Consider the following 24,664-nt stretch of genomic DNA (forward strand, 5'->3'; position numbering starts at 1 on the left):
TTTGCCACTGAACAAATTACCTAAATTCTTTGAGCTTCAGTTGCCTTCTCTGCAAAAGAGGGATGACAGTAGTCTCCCTCCTAAGGTCACTCTGAGAACTAAATGAGAAAAATCATGCAAAATGCTAATGCTTGGCGGAAAACAGGTATTCAACAAATGCTAGCTATTAAACATTATTATTCATTTATTATTTATTAAACAAAATACATCAACGTCTTCTGTGGGCAAAGCTAGTTACAGTGAGATAAATGACATGGGAAGCTTGTTTCAAGCTGTTTATGCTATGGTAGGAAACGAACATTAATGCAAATAGCTGTGTGAAAAAGTAGACCAACTCTGTGTTTCGCCTGTCCCCAGGGTAGAAATGTCCTACCAGCGGATGGAGAATCCTGGCTGCCATGTGGTTGATGCCAGCCCCTGCAGAGAAAAGGTCCTGCAGACGGTATTAAGCCTAATCCAAAATAGTTTTAACGAACTGTAGTTACTCTGGCCAGGTGCCATGTCTCACTGGATTAGATGTTGTTTGAAACATCTACATCCACCATTTGTTACACAGTGTTCCCAAATTTCTGTTATACAAGCATGTTGTGTGGCAGAAAATTGGAGACCAGGCATCTTAATTTTACTTCAGCCATCATACCCTCTTCTGACTGATGGACCTGTCATCACAAAGGACCCTCTCATCATGTTCCAGTGAGAGGCCAGCAATTGCTTTCTTCCTGGCATAGTAAACATTTTCTTGGAACATATGTTTCACTTCATCACTACCAAATCTCTGGAAGACCTGTCTTACTCAGACAGCACGAGGTGTACAGAAGCAGCAGAGAAGGTCTTCCGGATCAGCAGGGAGCCTCCGTAGCCCCTCCTTCTACACTGGCATGCTGATGAGATCGTGACGTGCTTAGCATTGGCTTCTTCCACATCTGGTTGCACTCATCATGATGGGCTCGCTGCATCTTCCTCAGTCCCAAATTCTAGAGCCAAGTGTTCCTGCAGAGGCTGTCTATATGTCCTGGCTATCCAAGGACACTCCTGCAGGGCCATTTTTGGGTAAGGAACACTTACAAAGAAGGCATTGATCTTGTGTCTGAGGCTCAGAGCCCTTTCGGTAGGCTTCTGAGTCATATATAAAGACATTCAAGCCAAGATGTTCCAACCGCAAATATACCAGCCTTCTCTGAATTATATTTTGCTTATTTACATTCCTTTTCTTTTTTATCTAAAGTATGGCCCTGAATAGAATGCACATTTTCCATTGAACTGGATGCATTTCATTTAGCCAATCCAGTAATTTATTTATATTGATCTATACATAATATATGTTTCCTCAGCGTAGGAGCTATGATTCACTAATTAAAAGTGGAGTCAAAACGCTAAATGCAATGTTTGTTGTGTATTTTCATTACACAAACTTAATTTGTCTTGTTCAGTAAGTACAGTGGATCTTGGAGTGGGATTTCTTGGTAAATTATCTTGCACTTGAATGTCTCATGATTACATATGAAATCGCATTGAGATATCTTTAGATAGAAAAAAGTAGCTGAGTGAAGGGGAAATTATAGAGCTATGTGGCTTTAGGGAGTAGGTTGAACCAGGTGATTACCTAAAATTCCTTCCAGTTCAAAAGCAGATAAAACTGTAAATTATTTTATCCTATCTCCCATTTCTTAAGAGGACATTACCCCCAAATAATTAAATTTAAGGCTTTATCAGGTTTGCATATAGAATATTAAATTCTAATAAAGTTTCAAGTTAATGTCATAGGATTTTTAAAAGAGCTATAGGTAATTTCTATATAATGTATCTATGTATATTAAAATGTAACTGGTTTCAGTTGAAAGTATTTTAAAGCTGATAAATAGCATTAGGGTTCTTTGCAGTGTGGTATCTAGCTGTATTATTGGTTTTATTTACTTTAAACATTTTGAAAAACTTATACTGGCAGCCTAGAAAAACAAACAATTAATGTATCTTTATGTCCCTTGCACATGAATAAACTTTGCTGTGGTTTCCTAGTCTGTGCTGTCATCCTGGGTACATATTGATTTGTCTGAAAAGTGCTTTTCAGTTCCCCTTTTAATATTGTGATATAAAGGAGGGAAATTTTGGTAAAGGAAGTTGAAAGGTGTGAGCTGGCAGGCTAAGTGGAATTTGTGGTCAAAGTGCTTTCAGAGAAAGGGGAGGCCTATTGTTTGATATTAAATATCATTTCCTCATTACAAATATTAAAGACTTTTTATAATTCATTCTTTGTACACCTGGACTTTTTATATACCGATAGGTATATATGACTTACGAGTATTCGGTAAAATAGCACCTCCTACCCTAAAACTGATGGCCAGTAATCCTTTGCTTGGCTCTGCTCATTGCAAGTTGAGCTTTGTTTCTGTTCCTGTGATAGGCCATTAGTTACCCCAAATTTTATTCTTCCTTTCTTCCGTGGTAATGTAATATTTAGCTTGGTACATGGGTGCCAAGAATTCCTAGTGCATTTCCAAGGCTCCCTTACACCTAGAGGTGGGTGACTGGCTAGTTTCTTGCCAATAGTATGTGAGCAGAAGGAATATCTGAAATGTCAAGGGGATATTATCCCTTTCTCCTTTAACTCTTCGTATCAACTGTATTCAGAGGTGATAGTGAGCCATCTAAGGACCAAGAGATAAGGATGACACTGAAAGGAATTAGCTAACCTTAGGTAAATAACAAGAGAAGGGTCCCCAGAGAGCCTTCCGCCCACTGGTAAGTGCCTCATCCCACATAACGTAAAAAGCAGCCTGCGGAAGAAATCAAACTGCAGGCACTGATAAGGGAACTAGCACAGGGTGTTGTGCCTGGAGACATGCCTGTGGCTGCACAGATAGGAGAGCCTCTGGCCCATTCACATAAAAGCTTGCACAAACCTCTGGCTCCCCCTCAGATGAGGGAACAAGTCCTGGCATAAAAAAACGCCTTTGTCTCTTGTATAGTCAGTGGGCTCCCAGGAAAAAGATTTTTCTCCTTTTGTGGGCATGGGCACAGTGGGCTCCAGTGGGTTCCAGTGGGCACTTTCCTTTCCAGTTTTTGGACTGTGAGTCTGGCCTCTATGAATCATAACTTCAGCCATTTATTGGTCCCAGGCAAAGGTCCTAGGCCAGGCTTTCTGATTGGTCCTGGGCCAGGGTGCCTGGCCAAGCTGAGTCACGCCTTCTCCAAGACAGCTGGTAGACTACGCACATTCCTTCCCCTTTGCAGCCCATAAACCCCCCACAACTGGCCTCATAGTGGGCACCCCATTAGAGCCCCCCTCTCTGCTGGCAGAGAGCTTTATTTTTTCACTTATTAAACTTTCACTCCAACTTCACCTTCGTGTCTGCACTCCTTAATCTTCTTGGAAGTAGGACAAAGAACTCTGGGTATTATCTCAGACAATAGGAGACTGTTACCTCTTGGTGCATTGGTAAGACTACAACACATTTTGATGCATTGGCTGGGAAGAAGGGAATTCATTAGAAGGATGATTAATAGTTGACCTTTAACTCTCACCCTTTACTTGCATTTCTGAGGCTTCTTGTCTATTGCAATCTAGTTTCCTTTCACAGAGGGCCTAGCTGTCAAGTGGGATTGGAAGGTCCCAGGGCAACTGAAGGTTTCTGACTGGGGCTAGCCCTCAGTGTTATCTGAAGGCCCTTGGACTAACTCCAGTCCCCTACAGCCCATCAGGGAATCAGCACAAAGACTTCCACTCTTTTCCTATTGCATTTTCCTTCCATCTTCTTGTGGCTATCATGTCTCCTACCTCTTCTTTGTATGCAATGTTGTGGGTATTTTTGTAACCCAGGTATATAATCTTCCTGAGTAGAGTTAGTTTGTGTCTTAGTAATCAAGAATGTAATTCAAAGAGTTGTTTTTGTGATTTCCTGGAAACAGGGAATTCAAGACTTCACTCTAAATTTTCACCTAGTAAGGGCCTTTCTATCCCACAATAATAGACATTCATGGCACCATATGGGAGGATCTTTCACCTGGAGTGAATATCTTCCTCTCCGTTTGGGTTGTGTTTTCCTCCAATATAAGAGTTCAGTATTGTCCAGTGAATTTAAGCAGTTCTTTTATGAGAGAAGTTAATTTTGTTATGGTGGGGGGCTTGCTATGGGGGCAACCTATCAAACCCCAAATCTCTCTTTCTAACTTTTGCCTGAAAAGAATTTGGAGTCAGAGTTTTTACCCAACATTTCTAACCCTACAGTGCCACCTAGTAGAAAGGAATTTTTTTCTGTGGGGAGCCTTGTCATTCCTCTGCCCCAAACCTCTTGTTTGCCAGTTCTTTTCCCTTTTATGTACCTCTTTCAGTGATCAGACCCCATGTCCTATTTGTAGACCAAAAAAAAAAAAAATCTGCTTTCAACAGTTGGGAGGTAGGCATCCTGATAAGACAGATCTTAGCTTCAGTACTGTCCCCATCAAAGGAATGGCAGCCATTCAATTCTTACACTCATTTGAGGCACCTGTTCTGCATTCAACTACAATGGGATTTTTTTAAAAAAAGAATTTTATGTTTGGGTGTTAATCAGTCCCATCCTGTGGAATTCTGATTTTTCAATGGGGCCATAGCAAGGGAAGCCACAGATGGTATTAGGACATTCCCTGCATTAAAGAGTCTTGCCCAAACCCAACTACTACATAATCTCTCCTAGGCCTCTTGGGGTACCTTGAGAGCCTTTTGGGCTGAGTGGGTCTAGGAATCCAGCAGGGTGGAAAGCTAGAGCCTTATGCAGGTAAGCATGACTAGCCCTGCCTACTGGCTCATCTGGATCCATAGGTGAAGGATATGCTTGCATCCATGGGGTGGCACCTATGATGGCTGCAGGGACCCAGAGGAGAGAAGAAAGTAGAAGGGGAATGCCTTTTCTCTCTTTCCATCCACCCTGGGCAGCACAGAAAGGAGGAAGGGGACTGAGGGATGCCTTGCCTCCCATCTCTTATTAGATGGATAACAAACCATCTGCAGTCTGTACTCCCCTCTAGTGCATTCTGAATCAGTAGAACTCCTTTGACCCTGAGGCTCTGATGATAAAATGGCTTATGTTCTATTGTACAAGGACATGGTCTTTTTACCATCTTGGGGATGAACAAACCTGGCCTTCTAAGGGAAGTCTTTTTTTATATACTATTCAACAACTAGATATTTTCTGTAGGTGGGAGGGTACATGGTCCAAGGTTTACTATGTACAAGCTTTCTTTGCCCTACGAGACAACCCAAATCTTTGTAAGCATTGTACAGTTGACCCCACACTTGGGGCAGCCATGTCAGACAAACCTACAAAAGATAATTCCCCAAAATCAAAGAGTCAAACCCTTTGGGGAATCCTCAAATGCAACTTCTGTGTGCCCTACCTGCCTCACTTATTTGGGACTCCCAGTAGCCAAATCATTAGTTCCTCTGGTTGTGCCACTTAAGAAATTCCCAACTTTCGACAGGTTCTCTGATGACCCTGATAGATGTATAGAGTCTTTCCAAAATTTAACATGTTTTATCTTACATGGAGAGATGCTATGCTACTTTTAAGCCAAACCCTAACTGTTTCAGAAAAGCAGGCAGCCTTACAGGAAGCAGAAACGTTCAGAGATGAACAATATATCTCCTATGGCCAGTCTAAAAGTTCAGAAGGGAAGAAGTCTAAAAGAATGGAGGGCAAAAGAGAAAAGGAAGGTGAACAAGTAGCAGAATCTCTATTACCAATAGGGAGGGAAGCAGTATTCCTTGAAAATCCCAAGGAATGCCAATGATCCTACAGATTAGTTGAATAGAAAACACTTTCGGATGTGTATACTGGAAGGCTTGAGAAGGACCAGTACCAAATCTCTTAATTATTGTAAATTATCCATGATAGATCAAAAATCAGATAAAAATTTCTTGTGACACATTAGTGAAACACATCTCCCTATCTCCTCGTTCAGTTGAGGGAAAGCCAATTTTAAAAGATGAGTTTATTACCCAGGCAGCCCCTGATACCAAAACGAAGTTGCAGAAACTGGCCATAGGTCCAGATAGTACTCTAGAGAACCTCTTGAAAGTGGCTACTTTGGTCTTTTACAATACAGTCCAGGAGGAAGCCCAGGAGAAGAAGAGGAAATATGAGAAAAAACAGAGGCTCTAGTGGTCACATTAGAGGCCTGTAAAATCCAGATTCCCTGGGGTGCATTTGCTAATCACTATCACTGTGGCAAACTGGGGCGCTTCAAAGGGGTTGCCCAGACAGCAAGAAGAAGCCACCTCAACCCTGTTCACCCTGTGGTGGAGACCACTGGAAGTCAAGCTGTCCCTGGAGACAGGTCGTTAGCTCCAGAGCCAGTCTCCCAGATGGTCCAGCAGGACTGATAGGTCCTGGGGCTTAATTTCTTGGCTCCAGCAACTCGAACTGCCATTACTATCCAGGATTCCTGGGTGATTCTGGATGTAGAAAGGAGAAAGGTAGACTTCCTTCTGGACACTAGAGCCACCCTCTCTGTTCTCTTCTCCAGTCCTGGCCTTCTCTCCTCCCATAGCACAACCATGGTGAGTGTCTCAGGAAAGTCTTTAACCCAATATTTTTCATATCCCCTTAGTTGTAGTAGCAGGGAACTGCTATTTACTCATGGCTTTTTAATCATGCCTGAGAGTCCCAGTCTTTTACTAGAGATATTCTAGCCCATATGGGAGCCACCATCCCTATAGTTCCAGCACAGACTGTTTGTCCCCCCTTAGTAGAAATCAATATTAGCCCAGGGGTGTAGGCAAATCAAGGGAAAATTGGCCAGGCTGCAACTGCTATCCTGGTCCAGATTCACCTTAAGGATCCTACCTCCTTCCCTAACTGGAAGCAGTACCCCCTAATGCAGTACCCCTCAAAAGACTATAAGCCATCATTAATAATTTAAAAGCACAGGACCTTCTTGGACTCTACAATGACCCTTGTAACACCCCACTATTAGGGGTACAGAAACCCAGTGGGGAATGGATGCTAGTTCAGGACCTCCATCTCATTAATAAAGCTGTAATTCCAATCCATCCAGTGGTTCCTAATCCTAATACTTTGCTAACTCAGATGCCTGAGAGAACTAAATGGTTCACAGTTTGGGACCTAAAGGAAGTCTTTTTCTGAATGCTATTGTATGCTGACTCCCAATATTTGTCTGCTTTAGAGGATCCCTCCAGTCAGGCTACCAAGTTGACTTGGACAGTACTGCCTCAGGGGTTCAGAGACAGCCCCCACTTGTTTGGGCATACATTATCAGAAGACCTGTCTGAATTCTCTCATCCTCAGATTAAAGTTTTACAATATGTAGATGATATTCTCCTCTGTGTCCCAACTGAGGGACTTTCTCAAAAATGCACTTAAGCTCTTCTTAATTTTCTAGCAGGTAGGGGATATAAAATTTCCAAATCTAAAGTTTGGGTCTGTCAAACTTCAGCAAGGTACCTACGTCTAGTCTTGTCAGAAGGGACCAGAACATTCGATAAGAAGAAGATTCAGCCTATTTCCTCCTTTCCCCTTCCTCAAACCCTCAAACAGCTAAGAGGATTTTTTTTTTAAGACTGTGGATACCTGAGTACAGTGAAATAGTTCACCCTTTATATCATCTTATAAAAGAAACTCAAGTAGCTAAAACTCACTCACTGATCTGGGAACCTAAGGCTCAGAAGGTCTTTAATCAGCTAAAGCAAACTTTACTTAAAGCATCAACCCTCAGTCTTCCCATAGGGAGGGCATTTAATCTGCATATCTCAGAAAGGAAGGGGATAGCTTTGGGAGTCTTAACTCAGGCCAGAGGTCCAGCCCAGCAGTTGCAGTGGTTGCTTTGCCAGTGCCAGAAATGACTAAGTTGACCATGGGGAATGACCTAACTGTTTGGACTTCCCATAATGTAGCAGGACTGTTATCATCTAAAGGAAGTCTCTGGCTAACAAATAATTGCCTCCTCGAATATTAAGTTTTGCTGCTGGAGGGATCTGCAGCTCAGTTAAAGGCCTGTCCTTGCCTGAACTCAGCCACTTTCCTTCCAGATGAAATTGGAGAACCTGAACATGATTGTGAAAAAAATAGTGATGCAAACCTATGCACCCAGAGAGGACATCCAGGAAACTCCTCTAGAAAACTGAGACTGGGCTCTCTTTACAAGTAAAGCTCTATTATAGAACAAGGAACCTGTAGGGCAGGGTATGCAATAGTCACTCTGGATGACATCATTAAAAGCACACCTCTCTCACCAAGTACAAGTGCTCAATTAGTTGAATTGCTGTCATGAGGGTGCTTGAACTAAGCAAAGCTAAGGCAGTTAACATATATATGGATTCTAAGTGTGCTTTCCTGGTTCTTCATGCTCATGCTGCTATTTGGAAAGAAAGACACTTCCTGAATGCTCATGGGTCTTTCGTTAAATACCATTAGGAAATAGATAGTTGTCCTCAGTTTTCCTTCTGCAGGAAGTGGCAAGTCGACATTGCAAAGGACACCGGAAGGGGATGGATGAAATAGCTGAAGGAAATAGGCTAGCAGACCAAACAGCTGAGTCAGCAGCACACTTGAATGAGTCAGCAGTAAGAAGACCCCCGCCCCCCCCCCCCCCCCAAGGTCCCAGCACACTTGAAGCCTCTGTAATTTGGGAGGGCTCCATAAGGGAAATAAAGCCTCGGTATTCACCTGCAGAGATAGAATGGGCCACCTCTTGAGGATGCACTTTTCAGCCCTCAGGATGTTTACAATCAGAGGATGGCAAATGTTATTTGTCAGTCTCCAGTCGGTGGAAAATTCTTAAGATCCTTCACCAAACTTTTCACTTGGGAAAGAACAAAACTCATCAACGAGCCCAGAGGTTCTTCTCAGGTAAATATCTACCAAAAACAGTCAAACAAGTTGTTAATGCTTGTAAGATCTGCCTCAAAAACAATCCCCTCAACAAATGGCATCTCCCCATCCCCAGCAACTCAAAGAATGGGAAATTGCCCAGGGGAGGACTGGCAAATGGATTTTACCCATTTTCCAAAGATAAGGGGAATTCAACAACTTCTGGTATGGGTGGATATGGGTGGATACCTTCACTAACTGGGTAGAGACATTTCTATGTCAAACAGAAAGGCCTCTAAGCTGATAAAAGCAGTAGTCAATGAAATAATTCCTCGCTTTGGACTCCCTAAATACCTCCAAAGTGACAATGGCCCCTCATTTAAGGTGGCTGTTACCCAGGGGGTCTCAAAAGCACTGAGCATACAATACCATCTTCATTGTGCTTGGAGACCACAGTCTTCAGGGAAGGTGGAAAAAACAAATAATATCATTAAGAGACACCTCAAGAAACTCACCTCCTCTAAACTGCTTATCTTCCTATAGCCTTAGTGCAGGTGAGGAACACCCCTTCAAATTTAGGGTCGAAGGGGTGTTCCTTCACCATTTTGAAATGGTGTATGGATGGCCTTTCCTTACCAATGATTTTATATTAGATCAGAGAACTGAATTGGTTAAACATGTAACCTCCCTGGCCCATTTCCAGCAGGAATTAAAACAGCTATCAGAATTCCAACCCCAAGTACTAGGGCCACCTCTTTTCGACCAAGGAGACTTGGCACTGGTGAAGGCTTTTTCCTCTCTTTTCCCCTCTCTATGTCCCAGCTGGGAGGGACTTTATACCGTCCTCTCCACCCACTTGGCAGTGAAGTTTGTGGGACTGGGCTCTTGGATTCATCACACTCAAGTCAAGGCCTAGAATGACCCCTGAAATCCCAGAAGAACATCCCAGATATCAGTATGAAGCATTCGGGGATTTCAAACTGAAAATACAGAAGATAAGAAAATGAGTGAGAACTCTCTGTTCAGTTCAATCCCACCCTTACCTTACCAGATACCAAAGTCATTTCTACCTTTCTTCTTGAGATTTGCTGTTAGATATTAGAACTTTGTCATATACTTACAGGCAGATTTTGATTACCCATGGGATTATATTCATAACCTCATAAACCACCCCCACAAAAAATTATATATCTTGGTGAGAAAGATTTAAAATGGAATTTTATTACCTCACACATATGGGAATTGTACTCACCTTGCTCTTTGCAGTAGGACATATACTGTGGCACCTTCTAAGTGGAATATTGGGAAAAGAGTCTCAATTGCCATAATATTTTGCTTAGTTATTATTCATATAGCAGGGATAGTAGTCACAGATAAGAGATAAACATGAAGATTTTGTTACTATCAAATTTACTAGCATTCACTGTTAAATGTAGCAATGCCTCACATTCTTTGGCCCCTACAATATCAGATATTACCAATCCGTACAACAAGACTGATTACTGTGTTTGCCCTGAACAATTTACTCAGTTTAATAACACCAATGGACTCTTTGATTATTCAGAACTCACCATCTTAAGGTTCTCTCTGATGACTTTACCTTAAACCATTAAGGACTTAATAGGTATAAAGGGAACATAGTATGGGAGCATTTGTAACCCCACCCAGAAAGACACACCCCCGAGGGTAAAACTCTCACCCTTAGACTAGGTGAAGTTGATAGAATGATAACAAATGCCTGTCTCTGCTGTAAGAGCAAAGGAAAAGGACCATACTTGGGAAACCTTAAATATTGCAACACTATGCTTGTAACTGCTGAGAGCACAGAGATCTGGAGACTAAGAAGGAACAAGGGTGACACAAACATTGGGAGAGACTATGGAAAAATTTTAACAATCTAGCCAGACCTCCCAGGTGGAGTTCCCAATGGGAATGTCTACTTGGGCAGAAATGCCACCCCTTACCAACCTTATTATCAAGTAATAAATAACACATGATCCTCCCCAAACATGCCCACACATGGAATCCTGGACTCTTGTATGACATTTGATAACGACAGTGATCTGCAAATTTGTGGATGAACAGGGGATGTCTGGACCAACAGCCCCTGTAAGGAGGGCTGTCTAATATGGCTGGAACATATTTTGTCTCTGATCTTTTGAAACTGTATTTACCAAAAAGATTCTTCCCTCCCGGCATGTAAAGCTCCAAACGGTACTGTGGATGACTATATTAAGTATGGATATCCTTATTCTAAAGATGCTCTAATTAGATGTAGGGAAGGTAACCGTATAAGACCTGGACTAAACTTAGCTGGAACCCTCATGAATCACAGCATAGTGCCATCCCTTCAGGGAACAGGGCTTTACTTTCTCTGTGGCTCCAGGCTACACTTAACCCTCTCCAGGCACTGGAGAGGAGCACTTACTATAGGGGCAATGGTCTCCAATTTGTTATTTTTAAAGCCCACTGACAGGGGTAGCATCGTTGGGTGACATCCGCAATTTGGTCTCTTTTACGGAAAGTGCATTCCCTCACACGTACCAAAACAGGAGATCATTTATCTCTATGACATCATACGGAGATTAAACAGAGAGAGAGAGAACTGGCAAGGATATGCACATGGCAATCCTATATTAGAAAAACCAGGAATAAAATATGCAATAGCCAGAGGCCTATTTTGGCTTGGTGATATTCTCCTTCTTGAAAGATCAGTGCTTAATATTTCTGTCACGATGTAACAAGGGTGAAAGGTAACTGTCGGAGCCAAAAAGCCCAACAGCAGTCCATAAATTCTCTGGCCTCAGTGGTCATGAAAAGTAGACAAATTCTTGATGTCCTTATGGCCGAAGTAAGGGGCACGTGTGCATTTGTAAGTGAAACATGCTGTTTCTGGACCAACACTTCCAGTCAGGTAGAGGAGAATTGACAAGTGCTTAAAGACTCAATTAGAATCATTAACAAATTAGGGGAAAATGCAAACTCTGTTGGCTACAATCCCTTTTTCATGGATTCCAGTCTTTGTTTTGGACCTGGTTAGCTCCTCTGCTAGGACCTCTTTTTCCTGTATGTCTTGTGATAATGTTTGGACCTTGCATACTCAATGCTATAACCAGAGAGATGGAGGAAAAGATGAATGGAGACTGGTACTCCCATGTGGAGTGCCACCACAGCCCTGGGCCCTGCCTCCTTGTACATGTGATGAGCACATTTCTACCTGGTTTAAGCCATTCTTGATTTGGGTTTCTGATCCACACAGAGGTGAACGTATATTCTTTTACTTTTTGCACCAAGAACCTAGGACACCTTCACTAACATATAGGACTAAAATGTTGTTGTTGTTGTTTGAGACAGAGTCTCATTCTGTCACCCAGGCTGGAGTGCAACAGCCTGATCTCGGCTCACTATAACATCCACCTCCCAGGCTCAAGCAATTCTTGTGCCTCAGCCTCCCAATTAGCTGGGATTACAGGCACATGACACCATGCCCAGCTAATTTTTATATTTTCTGTAGAGATGGAGTTTCGTCATATTGCCCAGGCTAGTCTTGAACTCCTTGGCTCAAACTGTCCTTCCACCTCAGCCGCCCAAAGTGCTGGAATTGCAGGTGTGAGCCATTGTGCCCAGCCAGGACTAAAACTATTTAAAAAGAACCCATGAGGCCAGGTGTGGTGGCTCACGTCTATAATCCCAGTACTTTGGGGGGCCAAGGTAGGTGGATCACTTGAGGTCAGGAGTTCAACCTGTAGTCCCAACTACTCGGGAGGCTGAGGCAGGAGAATCACTTGAACCCAGGAGGTGGAGGTTGCAGTGAGCCGAGATGGTGCCACTGCACTCCAGCCTGAGCAACAGAGCAAGGCTCCATCTCAAATAAAATAAAATAAATAAAAAGAACCCATGAGATATCAAATACTAATGTATATTGGAGAAAAATACTGAAATCAATTATATGCAATTATTGATTGATTGCTTAGAGCTTAACAGACTAGATCCTTTGGACTTTTCTTTCTGTCTGCTAGACTGGGGTGCCTTGAGAGAAGGAACCATGACACTTTCCTATGTAAAAGTCATCATACCCCGAAAGTGCCAGGTACAAAGATGACAGGCAATTCATGTTTCTTGTTTAATTCTCAAAGTTACAGTCTAGACAGAAGTTACACTAGAGGATTAGAATATATAATAAAGTACAAATTATGTGATATGAACAATGAATCAGTTTAAAATATTTTTGAGGCCAGGAGACATGCCCAGTGCTTTTTGATGTCTCCCACAGCTAACATGGAGTTTGAGTGTCTTAGCTCAGTGGTTCCCAACTCTGGTTATACATTAGAATCACCTGTGCAAGGTTTACAAAAATTGATGCCATGACCCCTGCTACAGATCTATTAAGTTAGACTGTTCAGGAATGGTGTGTGTGTGTGTGTGTGTGTGTGTGTGTGTGTTTTCCATTTGATCTGATGAGCAGTCGGGATCAGGCACTGATCCACTTACATAGTTTCAAATATTCTTGAGCAAGTTGAAGTCACATGGCCAGCTACTAACTCACCATTTTCCAAAGCATGAAGTTAAATCACGGTCTGTGAGGCAGACTTGGAAAATAGCCAACCACTCCTTTCTGGAGAGGGCTGGGCCAGCTCAGCCCAGTGCAGCTCTGTGATTATCTGTTGTTCAATGTGCATTTTAAGGTATATGTTATATGGGAGAGAGGTATTTGCAAATTTAAGGAGTCAAGATTTAGTCCTCATAAATTTCATATATTTAGAGAGTGACATAATGCTGTTTGTCCCCCAGTGTATACTTACCACTTGCTCTTGGTGACAGAATTTTAGCTGGATGCATGACTTTCTACATTATGACTGCATTTCTTGGACTGTCTTGCAGAAAATGTGCCACTGAAGTATGGTCTGGCCAATGGGGTGTGAGCAGATAAATATGTACCTCTTCAGGACTGTTTTTGCTCTTACAGAGGGTTGTGCTCAGATCCCATAGTCCTTTTCTGCCTTTCTGCTTATTGGAAGATAATAACAAGAATTGAAGAAGTCACTTTGGCTCTGAGAGGGAAGTTATAGGTTGAGATGGTAGAGTCAGCTTACCTGCTCTTGCTGCTTACCTTGAACTGTTATGGGAAAGGAACATTCATCTCTATCTTGTTCAAGGCATTGTGATTTGGGAGTCTCTCTCTCTCTCTCTCTCAGAGAAAATAATGTTATATCTTAACATATACGTAATATGCTCATTTATAGTGAGTTTATATGACTGATCTCTTTCTAACTTTATTATTCTCAAATATAAAAGTAAATATATATATATAACAAAGGACTATTGGGTATGGCATAGGCAGTTGTGAAATGAGTTAATATTGATATAAGCACACATTAGAAAACAAAATTTATAGGGAATGGAATGGAGCTTGACTTTGAGAAATGGGCAGACATCCTTCAAATTAATTTTGTTATACACAACTTTGTAAGTGACAGTTTAAATTATCTTAGAAAACAGACCTGGTCTTCAGAAGGCTCTGAAATATACATCTTTCTTTTTCTGATGGGATCCCAAATGGAGTTTCTCAATTCTTGCCAATGCTAAGTCAGTATTCATTCATTCATTTCAATTTCAGAAATTCATTCGTTTCACCAAATTTTGAAACATAGAATGCATTAATCACTTGTACAGAAGCAGAAAAGATATGAACAAACTCAGATCGAAAAGTTGACTTCATGGCAATTTGTTCTCTGAGTCATATTTTTCCCTTCTTCTATCTGGGTTCAAATATGTCATTATATAATTTAGAAGCAGATGTAATTCCTCAGCTAAAGTGTCTTCTGCTCAATGCCATGTAGTTTCTGCACCTGGTATGACTAAGTAAGCTCTTATCATAGCTGTACTTCCTATGGAAAACAACTGTCAACTCTGGAGGAAAAAAAATGTGCTGCAGGCAATGTAAAGAAAAGAGGAAGATTTTAGAGTGGACTTGAAGCTTGGAAGAAAGGAATGTCTTAGATTTTCAGCCTAATGATAGGCCTATGTCAGCTCCACCTTGGTGACTAAACCCTGATAGAAAAGACATAAGTGTCTTTCTGTTATGAAATGAGACCACTGGGAAATGAAGGACAGTCTTGCAAAAAAGATAGCCAAAAGGGGGAAGCCCTAAATTTTGTGTATGTACTCTGCCCAAATATCTGGCTAATTCACAAATCATAGATGTTCAAGATAGACTTCAGCAAAAGTTAAAATATTTGTATAAGATTTGAGCTGACATCCAAAAGAAGGTGTGCAGTTCTTGTCAAAGGAAGCTAATTGCCCTCTAGAACTCAATTCTTTTTAGAGGACTATAACAGAATCCAGAGTCTCCATAATGTGATATACACAATATCTGAGATACAATCCAATATTATGCAACATACAAGGAACCAAGAAAATGTAAAACATTATCAAGAGAAAGAGATCGATCAATTGAGAATAACCCCAAGGTGACCCTGTTGTTGGAGTTAGTAGACAAGAAATTTAAAGCAGCTATTATCATTATGCTCAAGGATGTAAAGGATATGTGTGTCATAAATGAAAAGATAAGGAAGCTTGCAGAGAAGTAGAAACTTTAAAAAGTATCAAGTGGAAATTACAGAACTGAAAATTTACAGCATCTGAAATTTAAAAGCCATCACTGGACTGCTTTAGTGGTGGAATCAAATTGACAAAGGGAAGAGTCCATATACCTGAGGATAGATTAATGGAAATCATCCACTCCAAAATATGAACAAAGCATCAGAGATTTGTGATACAATATGAAACATCTAACATACATGTATTTGTAAATCTAGAATGAAAAGAGAATGAGAATGAAATGTTTTTTTAAATGTGAAGGAACAATATTTCCCCTTTTATGGGTAAATGTTTTCACAAAATGTTTTTCCAATATAGTGAAACATAAATTTACAGATTCAGAACCTCTCAGTGAACCCCTACCATTGTAAATCCAAAGAAAAGCATGCCTAGGCATATCATAGTTGTATTGGACAGTGCCCTTCTAAAACTGATGTCCTTTCTGGAACCTCAGAATGTGACGTTATTAGGAAATATGGTTGTTGAAGATGTTACCAAGTTAAGATGACATCATATTGGATTAGAGTGAACCTTAATCCAATATGCTAGTGTCTTCATAATAAGAAGAGAAGATGAGACAGAGACAGGAGAAATAATGTCATGTGATGATAGAGGTAGAGATTGGACTGATGCAGCTGAAAGCCAAGAACACCAAACAATGATCATCACTACCAGAAGATGGAAGAGGCAAGGAAGGATTCTATTCAGAGTCTCAGAGGGAGGACACCTTGATTTTGGACTTCTAGTTTTCAGAACTGTGAAAAAATAAATCTCTGTTGTTTAAAGCAGCCCAGTTTTGAGTATTCTGTCACAGCATAAGTAGAAAATTAATGCACTCACCTAAACACTTAAACCAAAGATAAAATCTTGAAAGCAGCTGAAGAAAAAATACATTATAAATATTTATATGAAAACAAAGATGTAAGGTATTGCTGACTTTATATTAGAAACTATGGGCAAGAGAGTGCAACAATATCTTTAAAGTACTGAAAGAAAAATATGCCAACATAGAATTCTATGTACAGTAAAAATATTGTGCAAAAATAAGGTGAAGTAATGATATTTTTAGAAAAGAAACAAAGCTAAGAGAATTAATCACAAATAATGCTACATTAAAATGTATGATGTGGCACATTATCAATACGACAATTAATGTGATCCATCAAAATATGTTAGATTTTGAGCCCCACTCTGAATTACTTAAACAGTTGAATGCTTGTTATGGACTGAATGTTTGTGTCCCCTACTCCCCCCAAATTCTTATGTTGAATCCCTAGCCTCCAGGGTGGCTGCATTTGGAGATGGACTTCTAAGGAAGTAATTAAGGTTAGTGAGGTCACAAGAGTTGGGTCCTGATCCAATAGGATTTGTGTCTTTATAAGAACAGAGTGTTTTCTCCCTTGCACACATGCACTCTCTCTCTTCCCCTCCCTGCCCTTGCCTCCTTGCACCTGCATAAAGAAGAGGTTATATGGGCACATAGTGAGATGGTGACCTCCTATGAGCCAAGAAAAGAGGGCGTAAAATGAATCCTACCTGGCTGGCACCTTGATCTTGGACTTCCCAGCATCCAGAACTGTGAGAAATAAATTCCTTCCCTTTCTCTTTCTGTTTCCCTTTCTCTTTCTCTTTCCCTTTCCCTTCCCTTTCTGTTTTCCTTTCCCCTTTCCTTTCCTTCTTTTCTCTTTCTTCCTTTCACTTTCTTTCTTTCTGTTTCTTTCTCCCTCCCTCTCTCTTTTTCTTTTTCTCTATCTCTTTTTCTTTCCTTTCTTCTTATTGGGATGGTTCTCTATTTCCCAGGCTGGAATAGCTCACTGCAGCCTCAAACTCCCGGGTTTAAGCAATCCTCCTGCCTCAGGATCCTGAGTTGCTGGGACTACAGTTACGAGCCACCATGCCCAGCTTGTGAGAAATTTCTGTGTAAGCCACTAGCCTGTGGTATTTTCTTATGGCAGCCTGAGCAGATTACTGCAGTGTTCTTTAAGTTAAAATAAATTTTCCCTAAGCACAGCAAGCATTTCTATTAGTAAGTGGGAGGCTTCATGCATGCAAAAGTATTAATAGAATAGGCCTGGGAATGAAAGTGCCTGGTGTTCTATCTCAAACGGTCTACCCACTCAGGTAACAGCTGTGAATCAGACGCAGCACTTCTCCATTGTCTTCCTTCCTCAGTGGTACATGCTTGGTTTTGTTTATTTTTTCTTAGACTAGACTAATCTCCTTTTGTGCTGATCCTACTCTCTGTAAAATCTCTTTTCTAGGAGCAATTATATAGTGTCTTAAAAGCTTTTGGTTGCTTGGATCATTTTGGAATGTACACCAAGAAAATAATGAGTGGTACACATAAAAAGGTTTTATTATAACTAATATCTTTAAATCAGAATATATTTATGTATGTGTGTAATGTATTTATGTATTATATGCACTGATTAAGTACATTGAGATAAATCCTTTTAATATAATGCTAAGCAGAATGCTGAGCACCTAAGAAGATGTAAATTATCAAAAATACACTTTTTCTCAGTGATAATCTGATTTTTTTTAACATCTTAAAAATTTTCCCTATTTTCTACAACAGCATGGAAAATTAGAAATGCCATCTTCAGCAGCTTTACTGAGGTATAAATGGCTTGCAGAAAAGTACACACATTTAAAATGTACAAGTTAATTAATTTTGACATATGTATAAACTCATGAAACCATCACCACAGTAAAGATAGTAAACTGTAATATCACCTCTAGAAATGCCCTTGGGTCTTTTCGCAATCCCACCCTTCTGCCCTCTCTGACCTTTTTATTCTCAGGCAAACACAGGTCTGACTATATAGAGAATTAGTTTTTATTTTCTAGGATTTTAGATACATGGAATCATACAGTTTGTGCCCTTTTTATAGACTTTCTTCAATTAGCAGCATAATTATTTTGAGATTCATTCCTGTTGGTTTGTGGATCAATAATTTATTCCATCCTCTCTATTTCTTTTTTAATTTTGTTGAGTAGTATTTCATCTTCTGGACATGTTATGGTTAACCTGGATTGGTCCCAGATTTTAACTGTTGCAAATAAAGCTGCTTTGGGCACTGTGTGCAACACTTTCTGTTGTTTTTCATGTCTTTGTGTAAGTCTCTATTTCCATCTAATATTTTTTCTTCTTCTGAATGACTCTCTTTAACGTTTCTTATGGTGAGTCTGTTGGTGGGTGATGAATTCTTTCAGCTCTTGTATATGTAAAAAAGTCTATATTTTACCTTAGTTTTTGAGAGAGATTTTCCCTTCGTGTAGCATTCTAGGTTGCAGGATTTGTTTATTTCTTTCTCTTAGTACTGTAACAATGTTGCTCCAATGTCTTCCCACTTGCATTATCTCTGATGGGAAATCTGCTGTCCCCTTCTGGTTGTTCCTCTGTATGTAACCTGCATCATTTCTGGGCTGCTTTTTTTCTTTACCTCTGGTTTGAATCATTTGATTATGATGTGCTTTGGTGTACAGTTATTCATGGGCCTGAAGTTTGTTGTGTTTGCTCTGTGGATTTATAGTTTACATTAAATTTTGGGAAAAAAAAGCTCAAATAGTTTTTCTGTCATTTCTCTCTTTTCTCCTTGGGGATTCTAATTACATATGTATTAGATTGACTGAAGCTGCCCCACAACTCACCGATGGTCTTTTACTTATTTTATTTTTACATTCTTTCTTGCCCTGTGTTTCTTTCTGGGTAGTTTCTCTTGCTGTGTGTTCAAGTTCACTAAACTTTGTAGTGCTCAGTTGCAACAGATCAACCTAATGGACTATAAAGTTGTATAGTCTGGCTAGTAAGAACAGACACTAGGCTGTGTCTGACCCTGACCCTCGGTTCTACTTCCTCTAACCTTTTTGGATGTTTCTTCACCTGGCCTTGGGTAGCATTTCTCACTCTCACGGTTCAGTGCTTAAGGAAGACTCTCTATAGAACTCAAACATTCTCTCTGTGCATCTCTAGCTCCAACTGCCTTGGTCTCCTGGGACTTCTAGCTCTGTCCCTCAACTCGGGGAGTCTGTTGGATTCTTTCTGTTTTTTTCTTTCAGTCTTCAAACTCCCAGAAGTCAGTGTGCTCAGGCACTTGTAGGGCTTACCTCATTTCTGTCTGGTCACAGGGACATTTTCAGTCGTTACTGTTGTTTCATAATCTTGTCTGATTATTTGGTTTCTTCATGTGGGGGGATAAAGCTTGCTCTTACTACTCCATCTTGGCAAGATGCAGAAGTCCCTAGTGTGGTATTTTAAACAATCAAAACCACCCTATCTTTCACTCATATGTCACTTTTTATATCTTTATTTTGTAAGATTTCTTTAACTTTGTGTTTAAATCTTCTACTAAGATTTTCATTTCTGCTGTAAAGTTTCTAAATTCTAAAGCCCCTCCTTTTCCCTGCTTTTCTTCTTTGCTTTCTATCTTCCTTTTCTTTCTTCCTCTCTCCCTTCCTTTTCTTTTCTTTTCTTCCCTTCTCCATTTAATCCTCCTCTGCATTCTCTCCCTGCCTTTCTTCTTTTCCTCCTTCCTTTTTTCTTCTTTCTTTTCTCATTATTTAAGTTTCTTTTAAAATATATTTTTCTTGGATGCAATATCTGTACTTATTTTTCTGCCACTATTAATTATCGCTTCATTTACAGTGATTCCTGCAAAGTTTCAATCTTCTCTAAGGTGGGGTTTTGTTTATTTATTTTATTTGCATCTTCCAGGTGACATGGTTTTCTGGTGCCTTGGCAGCTGCTCACGATGCATGGGAAGACTAAACACTTCGTGTACAGCATTCTGTCTCATCCAGTGACGCCTTCTTCTGGATTATTGCAGCAGACACCTCCAACCTCTTGATCTGTGCATGTAACCTATTCACTCTCTCTCTCTTTTTTTTTTTTTTTTTTTGAGACAGAGTCTCACTCTGTCACCCAGGCTGGAGTGCAGTAGCATGATCTCGGCTCACTGCAACCTCTGCCTCCCAGGTTCAAACGACTCCCCTTCTCGGCCTCCTGAGTAGCTGGGATTACAGGCATGCACCACCATGCCCGGCTAATTTTTTGTGTATTTTTAGTAGAGATGGGGGTGTTACCATGTTGGTCAGGCTGGTCTCAAACTCCCGACCTTGTGATCCATCTGCCTCGGCCTCCCAAAGTGCTGGGATTACAGGCGTGAGCCAAATGTTTGATATTTGTAAGAATCTTTTAGGTGTGGTTTTGCTTTTTCACTCTTTTCATCCCTTAAAGCACACATCTTGTTACAGCTCTTCCATGGAAAATCTCTCTCTTTCAGGGCTAAGCAAGGCTGTCCTTGGTGTGGCTCACAGACTGAATTCAGCCAGCATGGTGCTGTCTGATTTTACTTACAACAAACAACTGTTCAGATTAGTAGACAATGGAATGTGAATACCTTTGGAGTCACAATTTCTCCAATTCTCCGTATCCCTCTGTTGCTCTACAACTGTAAGGAGAGAAAAATAAGAATAAGAGCCTCCCTCAACAGAGAGGCAGACACACACACCTGGTGATCATCACTGTGGTCCCGCCCACCCTGGCACAGGTGGGTCAGACAAACAGAGTCTGATTCTGATTTACTTAGCCTGAGGGAGTCAACAAAGGTTTCAGAGAGAGGGAATCAGAAAACTCTGACGTAAAACGGATACAATACATGTTAGACCGAATTACAATGGAGTGCACATTTCTTTCTTATTAATGTTGTTAGTACTGTGTTTCTTGCCCTGTTCAGTGGCATGCTTTGGCCTAGTAATTTCTATACGTGGACTGATTTTCAGATGCATGTGGGCATAAATTAAATACTAAGCATCTAATGTGGACTTGTGTATTTCTTTTTTTTTAAGACTGAATCTTGCTGCAAGCTCCGCCTCCTGAATTCAAGAGATTCTCCTGCCTCAGCCTTTTGAGTAGCTGGGACTACAGGCATGCGGTACCATGCCAGGCTAATTTTTGTATTTTTAGTAGAGACGGGATTTCACCATGTTGGCCAGGATGGTGTGGAACTCTTGACTTCGTGATCCTCCCTCCTCGGCCTCCCAAAGTGCTGGGATTACAGTCGTGAGTTACTGCGCCTGGCCCGGACTTGTCTATTTCATTTGGAGACCTTCAATTGATCTAAATTTACTTTGCAGTTTTTCATTGTTAATTTTGAAATTCTTTAAACAAGTAAAATATTTAAGACATTTGTGTGGAAAACCTGTAACAAATTGCATTTATTTCAATTCCTGATTGTGTTTTAGATATGCCAACTCTTCTTTTCTCTCTCTCTCTTTTTTTTTAATTTGATAAATACTTAAACCAATTCAATTTAGAGCAAATACATTACATTTCCACTAGAGGGAGGAAAAGTGCTAATTTTGAACCTTTATGAGGGAGCTGTGCTTTTGCAGAGATAATCACTTCCCTCATTACACACAAACTGTGCCTGGAAAAACAACAGTAGTTTCTTTCATTTTTATTTAAATGTCTGCTCTAATGGGAAAACAAAGGACAAAACAGGGAACATTTCTAGGTCAAAGTAGCAAATCTTTAAAAGTGGCTAATTTCTTGCTTCAAGAATTCTAAATACAGCCCCAGGGTCAGAAAAATATTCAAAGGAAAACCTTAGTGATCATGGAACGCAATCTCTTTCTTTACTAGTTGTGAAAAATGAGGCCCGTAGAGAGGCCTGCCCTGCCTAGGGTCATATAATTTCTTAGTAGCAGATGCATGCAAGAATAGAAGTTCTGCAGTTCCTTTTCTAGTGCTTTTATAATGCAGTATGATTTCAGCATATCTGATGCAGCAAATGATATGTATATACACACACATTTTTTTTTAGGTACATATGTATGGATGCATATATTTTCTTCCATGTGAGGTAATGATTTGAAATTTGGCTTTAAGAGACATACTGGGGATTTTATGCGTCCTTGTTTATTTGCTCTTAAAACCTCCCTACCCCTCGTCATTGTAGAACTCTGGATGCACTGCTTATGTTGGATGCAGCTAATGGGTCCTGCAAGGCCCAGGCTCTTGTAATTATTGAGCAATCGCCAAAATACTGTGGTTTAGAAAACACATCATAAACTTTTCTGTGGAGTCTCCAAAATTTTTATTAACATGCACGACATTAATGGTTGTGCTTATTTTGCCATAATTGAGGGTGTGTCCCATTTCTCTCAAATAAGAAGGCATTCAAGGGAGCTATCAAATTTCACTTTTGGCTGAACCTGGTCTGTAAGCTTTTCCGAACCTAATGCATTTATGCTCATCTTTGAGATTGAAAACATTATTTTCTGTGTTTCAATTGAATTAAAAAAAAATCCAAACACTCAATTTCTCCATTCTGAAGCTGTAATTAAGAAAATATCCATCAATAAATGTGTAATTATTTTAAGCCATAAATTTTTTTCCAATATGTCCTGTTGTAATAACTAACGATTGAAGAGTTTTCCTCATGCCTCCAAATATCCTCACTAGTATCTCTAGACTATTTCTACCTGAAGAGAGCTTGCATTAAAAATTAGGGTTAGAGTTAGGGAATTTGGAGATACATTTATAAGGTGAACTTTGGGCAGAACTGTGGTCATTTTATTAATTTTTAAAATTATTCATTCTTCCTCTTTTATGTGCATACGTGCAAAGTAATGAGTGAAGGAACTTCTGGCTGCAAGCAGATGTAGGTACCACTTCCAGCTGAGTTTGTGACCTCTGACAAGTTATTCATCTCTGGACTTTAGTTTTTTATTTGCAAAATAAGGTCAGACATGAGGAGGACCAAGAGCCCCTTTCTAGTGGGCCATGACTTTAACTGCATAAGAAGTGGAAGTCACTTATAGTCTTAAATGCCTTATAATTTTTAACAGGATCATAACACAAGATATGCTGTTTTATGCCATTCTGTTACTATTCTAATAACTTGGGAAAGCATGGTATTGGGTATATAATGTGTTCCATGATGCATTGGTTTCCACAAAACCTTCCAGTAAATCAGTCTTTTGTAAAAAGACTTCACTTTACGTTCCCCAGGGAAATCGAAGTGACTTCTATGATGACTAAGGAGTGACCATTTCTATCACTCCCTCAGTCCAGCTCCCTTCATTTCCCGTGAGAATGAACTGCGGTAATTGCCGCCTTGATCTTCCTGCTGACACAATGCTCTACCGCCCCCTACAGTCTATTCTTTGAGCAGCACCCAATACCATCCCTACTAAACTTAAAAATCAACTCACTCATCTGTTCATCATGCTTAGGGCTTCACTCAGGCCTTGGTTCAGGTCTCTGTTCAGCATTGCTCTTACAGGGGTCCTTCTCCACTACTCAGTCTCAAATAGTGCTTTGCATCATTCTCCTCCCCTTGGCTCTACCTCCTTACTATTAATACCTACCTCCGTCTCTGTCTATGTCCATGGCCATGACTATGTCTGTACCACATCCATCATCATAACTGCATCTCTGTCTCTGATTACACCTGTACCTCTCTCTATATGCATAGCTCTGCCTGTACCCACGTGCATATCAATAACCGTATCTTTATCTGTAATATGCACGTGTTGATTTCTACCCCTGAACTGGAGTCTGCACTCCATGAAGGCAAGGACTTTGTTTTGCTCATTACTGTCATCTCAGTGTTTGGAACAATCCCTGGTACATACCAGGTTGGTGCAAAAGTCATTGTGGTGTTTAGCCATTACTTTTAATGGCAAAACCGCCACAATGACTTTTGCAAAGGAGCTCAATAAGTATTTCTCAAATGAAGGTACAAGTGCTCCACAGTGTCAGTCAGACTTGACTGGGATTCAGATTGGGGCTCTTTTAGCTGTGTGATTGTGGATAAGTTATTTAATTTCCACGAGACTTCATTTTCTCATTTTAAATCAGAAATGTCAACATTTTTCTCAAAGGTATTTTTGTGAGGATAAAATTAGATATTATAATGAAAAAAAGCCATCTCAGCCCTGGCCAGGAAAAACTCCAAGTTGAGGTCAATCTCCTTCTCCTTCCTGCTGTCTTGTTGAGAATATCCAGATTTTTATGCGTTTTCTGGCTTCAAAGAGAAGCACACCTCTTAATATTCACTGCTGGTTATTTTGAAAGTTGGAAAACCAAGACTTCTCAGCTGCAGGAGATGACATTAGATAAGCATAAGCATGGCTTTCCACAGGAGGGACTGTGCCAATGCAGAGCAGATTTACTTGACTTTAAGCATGCTGACGGTAAATGTTCTCCCCAAAGTCAAGAGCAACAGTGGTTTATTATTTAATTTTATTAG

General features: G+C 40.4%; 1 protein-coding gene across 3 annotated transcripts in view; it reads left to right on the forward strand.

The window, feature by feature from the left end:
• Nucleotides 1-24,664, forward strand: part of CMPK2 (cytidine/uridine monophosphate kinase 2) — a 44,697-nt gene that overhangs the window by 15,079 nt on the left and 4,954 nt on the right. Inside the window, exon 5 of one of the 3 annotated variants that reach the window (XM_030921506.1) lies at nucleotides 20,122-20,266. The exons of 1 other annotated variant lie outside the window; for it this stretch is intronic. In XM_030921506.1, the coding sequence (XP_030777366.1) occupies nucleotides 20,122-20,125 (4 nt within the window). In that variant the 3' untranslated portion in view covers nucleotides 20,126-20,266. Of the gene's footprint in view, nucleotides 1-357; nucleotides 2,020-20,121; nucleotides 20,267-24,664 lie in introns of those variants that run through there. One more of the 3 variants, XM_010359223.2, reaches the window with a different exon arrangement.

The sequence above is a fragment of the Rhinopithecus roxellana genome, chromosome 17, assembly GCF_007565055.1.
Source record: "Rhinopithecus roxellana isolate Shanxi Qingling chromosome 17, ASM756505v1, whole genome shotgun sequence".
Classification (NCBI taxonomy): domain Eukaryota; kingdom Metazoa; phylum Chordata; class Mammalia; order Primates; family Cercopithecidae; genus Rhinopithecus; species Rhinopithecus roxellana.